The sequence below is a fragment of the Notolepis coatsorum genome, assembly GCF_963971535.1.
Source record: "Notolepis coatsorum genome assembly, chromosome: 15".
Classification (NCBI taxonomy): domain Eukaryota; kingdom Metazoa; phylum Chordata; class Actinopteri; order Aulopiformes; family Paralepididae; genus Notolepis; species Notolepis coatsorum.
In genome coordinates, this window is record NC_140179.1 from 61,571,137 (window position 1) to 61,582,832 (window position 11,696).

An 11,696-nucleotide genomic window follows, 5' to 3' on the forward strand; every position below is an offset into this window, starting at 1 on the left:
CAGGTGTGCGTAGAACCTGCGTACGCACGTGTGGTGAATCCCGATTTTCCTGTGCGTGCACTGATTCTACATTCTGTGCTTACGTGTGAAAATAGAACATATTCTACGTCCACGTTGATGAATGAGGGCCCTGCAGGACCTTCTAGCTGTGAGGTAACAGTGCTAACCACTGAACCCAGGGCCCCGTTCCCCGTACCTGGATAACTGAGTTAGCCGGATAATTTCCAGTCTAGCCTGACTTAAGCCGGACCTTTCTGTTCCCCGACGCTCGATTGTCCAAATCACCATGACAACAGATCAAAAAGTTTGAGCCTGGTCGAGAGCAGGGTTAACTTCAGTTAGCCGGATGAACCATGGCCACGCCCCCGCAAATAAATGACAGCTCGCTTCCTGAAATGATTCTCACAGTCTAGATCTGCATTATACCATTCTGAATTATGTTTCTGTGCTTCGTTTTCCTAGAGGGGGCTTTTGAAATGTATAATAATAGAACTAAATGCTGATAATAAATCATATTCAGCCTATAGATTTACTTTGTCCTAAATAAAATAATGCACGTCATATACGGCGCTCGGAGTCGCGATACACGCTGCATGTGGTTATTTTAATAACGGCGCATTGCAAATGTGAATCCCGCAGGGATATTTTTAATGAATGAAACCTATCGGCCGTTTGGCTGATTAGTTTCATATATTCTCCGCTGTAGATTTGCTTAACGGAGCGCCCGGATTGTGTTTCATTCAAGCATAAAATTGAAGTGTCTATGCGTGGATTGTGGTTTTTGTGTGATATTGTAACTGGGATTAAAATGTCTGATGAGATGCGCTGTTTGACGGATTTGAGAAATTGAATGAGCCGTTGACGTCACATTAATGCATTTGAGAATAAAGAGATAAAACTTCATTCAAAAGAAAAATATTCTAAACACGGGTCTCTCGTCCATTAATGGATAAACAATGGATATATCCCGTCTGGCACAGTGGCGCAGCGGCTAGTGCTCAATCCTGGCAACCGGGCGACCGGAGTTCGAAACCCCGCGTTTCCAATATAATGTTTTTGGAATATAATATTAATGATTATACGCAAAAGTAGCCTAGTTTTAAGTTAAAATATTATAAATCTACATGCATTGAGGATGTCATTCTTTATATAGCTCTCAACGTGCACCAAATTGAATTATTCCTACATTGCAAAAAGAAGAAAAAGACTAGGAGAAGTGGGATTCGAACCCGGGCCGTCTGCGTGAAAGTCAAAACCACAAACCATCACACCACAGTGCAGATAAGTAAAAAATCCACCATACATCAATCAATGGGTAAGAGAGCCGTATCCTTATTCTGTATAACAGTTGAACTAATTATTTTCGCTAGCAAGATCTCATTTGATTATTCAATCCATAAACCTACTGCCAGCAGGCAAGTTTAAAGAAATATAATCTGATTGATTGGGGTAATGAGGGACTTAAAATTAGCCTATAGATTATGCATTTAACTTGTCGGCGAGGCTATTGAGCCGTACTGCAATCTGTTAATAAAGTTTTAAATCAATTAATCAATCAATGCCGTTAGAAAATCAGGATTTCTGCTGTCTTCCTGCTGCCAGTCCTTGCAGGAATCGCACCAGCTGGCCTACGACGAGAGGCTGCCACCACAACAACAACAGCACCTATGAGCAGACTCAAGTCCCGCCACCCCTACAACAAGGTGGCACAAGAGATGCTCCGTTCCACCACTGAGGACCTATCCAGAAATGGATGGCTGGCGGCAGCCTGGAAGAGAGAGTGGGAGAGTGCTGGGCCAACCCGTATCCACCACCACATCTGGGATCCAGGAGATGGCGCAACAGGAGACGATCTTCCACGCCGGCAATGGGTTCTGCTGAACCGTTTAAGATCTGGGGTTGGTCGCTTTAAAGCATCATTAAAGAAGTGGGGCCTGGCAGACAGCGCTGCATGTGAGTGTGGAGACCCTGAGCAGACTGTTGACCACATCCTGACCATCTGCCCCCTATACAAACCACCCTCGGAAGCCAGCCTCTTTGATGTGGGACCAGAGTTAAGGGCATGGCTACAAGATACGGAGTTGGACCTCTGACGTTACACGAAAGAAGAAGAAGAACTGAAGCGGCGGCGCGCACTTATCCTGGGTCTCAAGTCTGGTTCGAGTTAACGAGACTGAATCCACCTTTGAGGAACAGGAAAATCCCGGCTTCAAACATCGGGTTAATTGAATCTGGATAATGGGACTCTTGATCGACTTAGTTGAACCAGGTACGGGGAATAGGGCCCAGGACCTTCTAGCTGTGAGGTAACAGTACTAACCACTGAACCCAGGACCTTCTTGCTGTGAGGTAACACCATGCCACACGTACACCTATATGGAAACATCTGCATTCGTTATGTTTTTCCATTAATTTATTCAGGTTTTTCCTTTAATTTGTCACCCATGTGTGTGTGTGTGTGTGTGTGTGTGTGTGTGTGTGTGCGCTTGTGCGTGCGCATGTGTGTGTGTGTGTCTGTGTGTGTGTGTGTGTGTGTGTTTGTGTGTGTCAGGTGGTAGGTAGTCTTACTTAGCTTGTGCTTCTGCTTGCATGAAGATGAACTCCCACTTCCTAGCGAAGGCCCTCTGTAGCCGAGCCAGACTCTCCTGCAACACACACAGAACACAATGGTTCAAGTTTCAAGTTCAAGTTTCAAGTTCAAGTTTCAAGTTCAAGTTTGTTTTTATTTGTCAGAATAAAATACAGAATACTTTATAATGAAATTCTTGTTTCTTAATGAGCCCCTGAGAGTGTGCTACATACAGTAAAAAAAAATGCAGGTAGAATGCAGAAATGAGACGAGGTACAAAACTTGGGGTAAGGTGCAAATGAGGTATGAATGTGGTGCAAATCTCTTTAATAATAGATAAATATAAAGTGTGTTAAAGGGTCTAAAGTGGGGCGCCCGAGTGGCACTGCGGTGGGACGCGGTTCGACTCCCGGACCCGGTGTTCTTTGCCCAATGTCTTCCCCTGATCTATCTCCCATTCCTCCTCTCTCTCTCTCTCTCTCTCTCTCTCTCTCTACCGGACTGCCCGGTAGCAAAAACCAATAAAAACCTACAAAAACATAACTTGTCCGAAAGGACAAGTAACATTTAAAGTGTCTAAAGTCAGTAAAGTGAGTGGTAAGGTGAGTGTTTGTTTAAAGTGAGTGTGTACGTGTGGATGTGTGTGCAGTGTGTGTAGATGATGGGTTGTTACATAGTGTCATTGCCATTGAGCATCCTGATGGCCTGCAGGGATAGTCTCTCTGTACTGGCCATGAGGCTCCGGTAGTGCTTGCCTGACCGCAGCAATTCAAAGAGGCAGTTGTTTGGGTGACTAGAGCATCATCAACCTTTATTTATACTCGAAAAGACAATTAAGGTCACCTTAATTTCAATGTCATCGAGACTTTACAGACATTTCAATGCACACATTTCTACAATATAACAATAATAAATATTAATAACTATCTATATAGTATAAAATTAACATAGCATAGGTTGCAGCCAGAGAGCTACACTGTATCACAATGCCATCATATTGTTGTGGGAATTAACAGGTTAAGTGGATTTAATTAACAGAGACTATCTCCTATCTCTGAATAGAGAGGTTGCGAGGAGAGGAGAGGAAAGGAAAGGAGGGGGTGAGAGAAGGAACCTCATCCGTCAGTGGGTTTAGAACTACTCACTGCTTCATAGTCGGCTAACTCCAGTCTGGCTTTATTCTGCATCGTCCTCTTACACAGGTACACAGCTGGTGAGGGGGAGAGCGAGAGAGAGAGAGAGAGAGAGAGAGAGAGAGAGAGAGAGAGAGAGAGAGAGAGAGCACATCGAGGTCTTTCTCTGTGTAGACATTATGACAGCAGGTAGCAGGACATACTCTAGGTGTGAAGAGAGAGATCGTGGCCCAAACGACTCTCCATTGATGGTGATACAAATGAGGTGTAACACCAAAGAATAGGTTTGTATGAAATGTGTTGTGTGATCAACCGAGACGAGTCCAATCTGAGGTAAGCCCAAACCACAAAACGTTATACCATGCCACAGTTCAGGGATGTGACAGCATTAGCGATCTGTTCTGCATTGTTTTCCATTGTTTTGTTTTTTAAGGGGAAAATACTTGTGAGCGTGGGATCCACACAGAAAGGCCTGTGAGATACCCCACCTGGGTACCTGGCAACATGGGATATACCCCACATGGGTACCTGGCAACCTGGGAGATACCCCACCTGGGTACCTGGCAACCTGGGAGATACCCCACATGGGTACCTGGCAACATGGGAGATACCCCACCTGGGTAGCTGGCAACCTGGGAGATACCCCACCTGGGTACCTGGCAACCTGGGAGATACCCCACCTGGGTACCTGGCAACCTGGGAGATACCCCATCTGGGTACCTGGCAACCTGGGAGGTACCTGGCAACCTGGGTACCTGGCAACCTGGCAACCTGGGAGATACCCCACCTGGGTACCTGGCAACCTGGGAGATACCCCACCTGGATACCTGGGTACCTGAGAGAAACCCCACCTGGGTACCTACCTGGTAACCTGAGAGATACCCCACCTGGGTACCTACCTGGTAACCTGGGCGATACCCCACCTGGGTACCTGGCAACCTGGTCCCCAAGCGGGAATCGAACCCAGGACCTTCTTGCTGAACCACTGCACCACCTTTTACTCGCTGCAGGACAGCTTCTCATCACTGCTTTAGACAGCTTCTCATGGCTGCTTTAGACAGCTTCTCATCACTGCTTTAGACAGCTTCTCATGACTGCTTTAGACAGCTTCTCATCACTGCTTTAGACAGCTTCTCATGGCTGCTTTAGACAGCTTCTCATCACTGCTTTAGACAGCTTCTCATCACTGCTTTAGACAGCTTCTCATCACTGCTTTAGACATCTTCTCATCACTGCTTTAGACAGCTTCTCATCACTGCTTTAGACAGCTTCTCATCACTGCTTTAGACAGCTTCTCATCACTGCTTTAGACAGCTTCTCATGGCTGCTTTAGACAGCTTCTCATCACTGCTTTAGACAGCTTCTCATCACTGCTTTAGACAGCTTCTCATCACTGCTTTAGACAGCTTCTCATCACTGCTTTAGACAGCTTCTCATCACTGCTTTAGACAGCTTCTCATCACTGCTTTAGACAGCTTCTCATGACTCCTTTAGACAGCTTCTCATCACTGCTTTAGACAGCTTCTCATGGCTGCTTTAGACAGCTTCTCATCACTGCTTTAGACAGCCTCTCATCACTGCTTTAGAGAGCTTCTCATGACTACATTAGACAGCTTCTCATGACTCCTTGACAAACCACTGCAGGATCATGAGTCAGAACGCTCCTGCGCTGAATTAAGCACAAACACCTACACAACATGTACCCTATATAGCAGACAAACATACAATGTTGTATTACATGCAATTGAGTGTGATCTCCATTACAGTCCATGATGTAACTGGCGATGGAGGAGTCATCAGAGAACTTCTGTAGGTGGCACCCATTCAAGTTGTAGTCGGAGGTGTAGAGGGTGAACAGGAAGGGTGACAGCACAGTTCCTTGCAGTCTGTTGGTGAGGTAGTCAGTGAACCAGGTCACCAGGATCATGCAGATAATGGTCTCTCCAGGTGTGTGTAGATGATGGTCTCTCCAGGTGCGTGTAGGCTCTGTGGAGCATGTAGATGATGGTCTCTCCAGGTGCGTGTAGGCTCTGTGGAGCATGTAGATGATGGTCTCTCCAGGTGCGTGTAGGCTCTGTGGAGCATGTAGATCATGGGTCTCAAACTCGCAGCCCGCAGGCCAATTGCGGCCCGCTGGATGATATTTTGCAGCCCCCTACTTGACATCAAAGTTTAGTGTTAGTGCGGCCCGCGCGCAACTTTTTGCTGAGTCGTTGCGCGAGTTGGACGTTTTTTTATTTGATCACTTGTAGGCTACCATAGCGCAGGCTCATGACAGCAATGTTACGTTAGTGACTTGGGTGAAACGTGATTCCGGAGTGATACCAAATAAAGTGGAAGGCAAATGCATCCTCGCTATCTCCTCTGCAAGCAGTGCTCTGCATGTCCGGCTGCACTGCCAATGTCTGTGTCTGTGTACTCTGCTCTGGTCCAATCACATTCAGCGTTTTCCCCCCCACCCACAGTCTGCGAATCAGATGTAGAGTAGGGCAGGTCTTCACGGAATGCGTGTCGTCTCTTTCAGTCCGAGTCAGAGCAGAGAGTTGACAGCGCATCTACAGTAGCCTCGTTCCCAGTTTTATCTCTGTGAGATAAATGTAGCTAGTAGCCTAGTTTCGCAGGCAGGCAGCAAAAAAATATGGCATGTTCAAAGATGGCCAGTAAAAGAAAAGTCGACTGCAATTCAAAGGTGAATGGACTGAAAAATATGCGTTCATCCTGAGTCCCAGCACCAAACCAATGTGACTAATATGCCAAGAAACGGTAGCTCTTGTGAAGAGTGGCAATTTGAAACGCCACTACGAAACAAAACACAGTTATTTTGATGCAACCTTCCCTCAAAAATTAAGTGCTAAGAACCACAAAAATAGATGGAATGAAATCATCATATCAAGCTGCAAGCAGAATTATTGTTAAATCTATGTCACAACGAGAAAAAGCAACCAAGTCCTCACTCAGTGGCATGGGTGTTGGCTAAACACAAGAAGCCATTCTCTCTCTCTGATGCATACATAATAAAATAATGTATGACTGAAGTGATGGAGACCATGTTTGAAGGCAAACAAAAGCAAACCCCCCTCAGATCGCACAGCAACCAGAATAAATGAAATACTGGCTGGTGATTTGATTAAACAGCTTTGTGATAGAATAAAAAAAAATGCACAGTGCATTTCCATAGCTGCATGTGGATGAGTCCACTGACACCACTGAGAAGCCTATGTTCTGAAGAACCGTTCATGTTCTGAAGAACTGTTCATGTTCTGAAATGTTATTGCTAAAGATTGAGAAGATTGGATCAGTTGTACTTTTTTTTGGAATACTTGAAACCCTTTTTTCGTGGAATATTTGATGCGGCCCAGCCTCACCCAGACTCTACCTCCAGCGGCCCCCAGGTAAATTGAGTTTGAGACCCCTGATGTAGATGATGGTCTCTCCAGGTGCATGTAGGCTCTGTGGAGCATGTAGATGATGGTCTCTCCAGGTGCGTGTAGGCTCTGTGGAGCATGTAGATGATGGTCTCTCCAGGTGCGTGTAGGCTCTGTGGAGCATGTAGATGATGGTCTCTCCAGGTGTGTGTAGGCTCTGTGGAGCATGTAGATGATGGTCTCTCCAGGTGCATGTAGGCCCTGTGGAGCATGTAGATTATGGTCTCTCCAGGTGCGTGTAGGCCCTGTGGAGCATGTAGATGATGGTCTCTCCAGGTGCGTGTAGGCGCTGTGGAGCATGTAGATGATGGTCTCTCCAGGTGCGTGTAGGCCCTGTGGAGCATGTAGATAATGTTTGCCTGGTATCCTCATAGGCATGTAGTCTTCCTGGTTGAACTCATGTTAAACTACATTTGTCAGGATTGAAATTTAAAAGTCACTTCATTCTAGGGATGTGCATGACTGACCAAAATAATTTTCGAATAGTCTACTGTTCGTAAGACCGAATATTAGAAAATATTTTCTGTTTCAGTTTAAATTCAGTTCAAATGTTCAGTTTCAGTTAAATTCAGTTACTCTTTTTAATAAAACGGATCATTAAAATCAAAGGGTATTGCACATAAATACACACTTGAGATAATCTTTCAGAACGGTGATCGGCTCAGCTGACCGACAATAAATAAATAAATAAAAAATTCATAATAAAAATAATAATAAGAAATAATTATTATATACATATTTTTCGACTCTGACATGAAAACATAATGTGGAGACTGGCACGACTATTCTAAAATTCTAAAATTCAAACTCATAACCCCTTCATTCATAAACCTGTTACATAACAATCACACCCCGATTGGTCTTTTAGCTTGTCTGTCCTCACCGGTCAACAGCCCTGAGCTGTCCATCCAGTTTACAGAGGGATCAGATGACATTAAAGAGACATGTTCTATACACTTAATCCCCTTAATCCAAAATAGATTACTGAGCTATCGACCTGTATACAGCAGACAGCGTCCTGAATCTAAACAGATGAAATATGGAGCAATTAGCGTTGTTTACAGGGTTCAGTGACCCTGCTTTCAAATCCCTCTCATTGTGGGCATCGACACCGGAGACCTGCCCGGTCTAGGATCTGGATCAGTATCAGAAGGTCAGCGGTTCAGGGCGGCTGGGTGACGGAGCGGACATTGTGCTCGTCACCAACGCAAGAGACACCGGTATCGAATCCGGCTGTCAGCATTGCCTCCGGCTTGGACCGGCCGTCATACTGACTCAATTGGCAGAGTTAGCGGGAGGGGAGTCGATGGGTGGTAATCTGGACGTTGTAAACAGCGACTCCTACAGGTCGGTCAGGGCGCCTGCACAGCAAAGACAGGAAAATGGCGGGGGCAGTGTGAGCCTCCTAACGTCACGGTGACCAATCGCAGCCACTCTTATTGTCTGGGACCAAATACGGCCACGCCCCATTCCCAGCAAAAAGTGGGAATCTCTAGAATGGGTTTCGGGCGACGCTGTATACGGAAGTGGCTCTCAAGGTGACGATTAGACAACACTTTCTGTTGTCAGTAGATGGCAGCATTGGTTTAAAATTAAAAGGTGAAAATGTTGAAAACTACATGAATACATTTCCCAAGAGCGTTAGCACAGGTCACATGTCACTGGGATGTGTCTATTCTTCGACGTGATCTAAACAGCGGTATGCGACCGCAGTATAGCGACCGTGAATGGTAAACTAATTATCTTAACAAAAGTGCGCTGGTAGCGTTACATATGTTGTCTAAATGGGGACATATGGTACAATTTAAGATTTTAATGATAATCGGCATATAAAGGACAACACAAAGCATCGTTAATTTGGAAGAAACCTCAATGAAAACGGTAATATTCGCTATTGTTATGAAAATGTGCTAGAATCCTATAGAAATGTGGACGCATTTGGTCTACGTTCCGTTACACGTTACTCCTCGCCAATGAGAGTCTGCGCTGGCAGGTGAAAAGAAGTGACTGGCTGCCTCCACATGTATCGGAGGGGACATGTGATGGGCTTCTATCCTCCCTACGACCGGCCAGTGGGGGGCACATGTGAGCAACGATCAAGACAGGGGAGGGGAGAATTGGCACGGCTAAATTGGGATGGGAGAAAAAATTGAAAAATGGAGGAGAAAAAGTGGATAAAGAAAAAGCGGTTCAAAGCCCAGCAGAGAACATCTATAGAGGGGAGAGAACGAGTGACCTACTGACCATAATCTGTGTTCTCTGGTTCCCAACAGTTAGATGGCCAGAAATATGGAGTCTGAGAGAGAGAGAGAGAGAGAGAGAGAGAGAGAGAGAGAGAGAGAGAGAGAGAGAGAGAGAGAGAGGAGAGAGAGAGAGAGAAAGAGAGGGAGAGAGAGGGAGGGAGAGAGCTTTTTAAATTAAGATTTATTCAAATACCATAATTGTATAAAGGAAATACCTCTGCTGAATGTCACGGACCGTCGAGCTGACATACCTGAAACCTGTAGAATGTCCCATCGTCCTTCAGGGTTAGAACGTGGTCAGATATAGGAAAGAAATAACCATAAGCTGCCATCAGAGTACCTAGATGGAGAGCTTCAACTGGAGGAGAGGGGATGAGGAGAGAGAGGAGGGGGAGGGGGAGAGGAGGAGAACAGATGAGAGGAGAAAGTGAGGTGATAATAGAAGACAGTAGAAGAGAGAAGAGTAAAGGACACGTTTATCTTTCCATTTTTCACAATAAATAACTTCCATGCCAAACTGCTATTGTTCTTTGCAAATCAATACATTTTTAGATTGATAGTAGTTCTTTGTCAACACGTCGACTTAGCCATTGGTATGTTTTTATCTACAAAGCCATTTTAGGTAAACTTCCTGGCTTCCTTGCCTTGGGGGACCCTGATGTAAACAAGACGAAAGTCTTTCTCTGGTCTGCATCCCCTTAACAATTGTGTGTATTGAGCCGTACTGTATTGTACCCATTCTGCAATCTATTAATAAAGTTTTCAATCAGTCAATCAATCAATAAATCAATCAATCAATCAATCAATCCTTCTGATTCCAAAGCAAAGTTCTTATGAGCTACGATCACAGGACCATTTGTTAATGACAGTCCCACATTTGTTTCTGATCTTGGAAAGAAGGCTTTTGGGGTTTCTGCTCCGTCTGCATGGAATAGCCTGCAAGAAGAGCTTAAACTACAGGAAACATTAACTCTAAATGAATTCAAACATATGATGAAGACCATGGAATCGTGTCTAAAACCATGAGCTCACTTGTCTGAATGTTTTAATGTTTGTTTTTGTCTGAAATTAATGTGTTTTTGCAACAGGTCACTGTTGTAAAAGAGATTTTAATCTCAATGAGTTTTTATCTGGTTAAATAAAGGTTAAATTTTTTTTTTTTTCCTTCATCACATTTCAGGGACATGGAAAGTCAGTGAGTGCTTATTATTCAAGATTGAATATGAATTATGATCATTTAAATCTTCTCGCAAACGCCTGGAAATTACCTGGATCTTCAATGTCGAGATCCTTCAGCATCCACTGCACGATATCTGAACCTGGAACACAAGACACAACAGCTGTCAACCGATTCCTCTGATCTGGAGTTCTGACCACGTTCTGAGTGAACCAAAAGCAAACTAGATCACGGAACCAAAAGGTTCGAATCCACACCACCACGTGTAGGCAAAAGGGTACCTATTTATAACACACAATCATAGTCCTCCACCAGTATGGGTCACTTGGCACTAGGCCTGTCCCCGACTAAGGATTTGTATAGTCGACTTTGATTGGCCAAAATTCGACTACCGAATGCAAAATAATATATATACCAGTTTTATTTATTCTATGTTTCTCTTACTCTGCGACTAGTTTTAGTGTTCTTATGACTCCTTGCTAGCTTTAGTCTTGCCTATTTTTTATTCTTTCTTCCTTTACTCGTGCTAATTTTTATGTTCTTTTAAAATGTAGCGCTTTGAGATTTGCTCCACAATTATAAAGCGCATTACAAATTAAATATATTATTATTATTAGTATTATTATTATTATTATTATTATATAATTTTTATTTTTTTTATCATTCTATTTGGGCTGTGGGGGGTGCTTAACACATTGACTGCCAACCATTGTACTCATCAAAGTACCCAGTCTGCCACCATTGAAAGCCTATGGAGATGTTTACATTTTTTGCAGGGCTATAACTTTTTAAGTTTTATTGCTATATTGACATTAGTATGGCCCATTCAACATCGATTATCTATCGTTCAGGATGTGGGAACGTTATACTTTTTCATTCATACATTCATACAAAAATACCTTCTAGAATATAAGTATACGTTTTTATCGTTTTCTGCAGTAATTCCTAGAACGTGAGTTATAGGCCTAAACGCATATATAGATTATCGATTGCCGTTTCCCCCCCTATACACGCTATATTAAAAAATTTAACTGTACATGATCGGTATACGTTATGCTTCATCATGCGTGGAGGAAAGGGGGTGGGGGTCGTCTATAATTCCTTGATCGTCAGTAAATGCTTTATGTAGTATGGGTGGATATATTGATC

At 44.0% G+C, this 11,696-nt stretch overlaps 1 protein-coding gene across 1 annotated transcript in view; it reads right to left on the reverse strand.

The window, feature by feature from the left end:
• The window catches only part of rgs7b (regulator of G protein signaling 7b), a gene marked incomplete at its 5' end in the record, with an annotated part of 89,850 nt that overhangs the window by 39,359 nt on the left and 38,795 nt on the right, over positions 1-11,696 (reverse strand). The window contains 5 exon segments of the mRNA XM_084330737.1: positions 2,569-2,645; positions 3,715-3,779; positions 9,372-9,423; positions 9,622-9,728; positions 10,639-10,689. Coding sequence (XP_084186863.1) covers positions 2,569-2,645; positions 3,715-3,779; positions 9,372-9,423; positions 9,622-9,728; positions 10,639-10,689 — 352 coding nt within the window.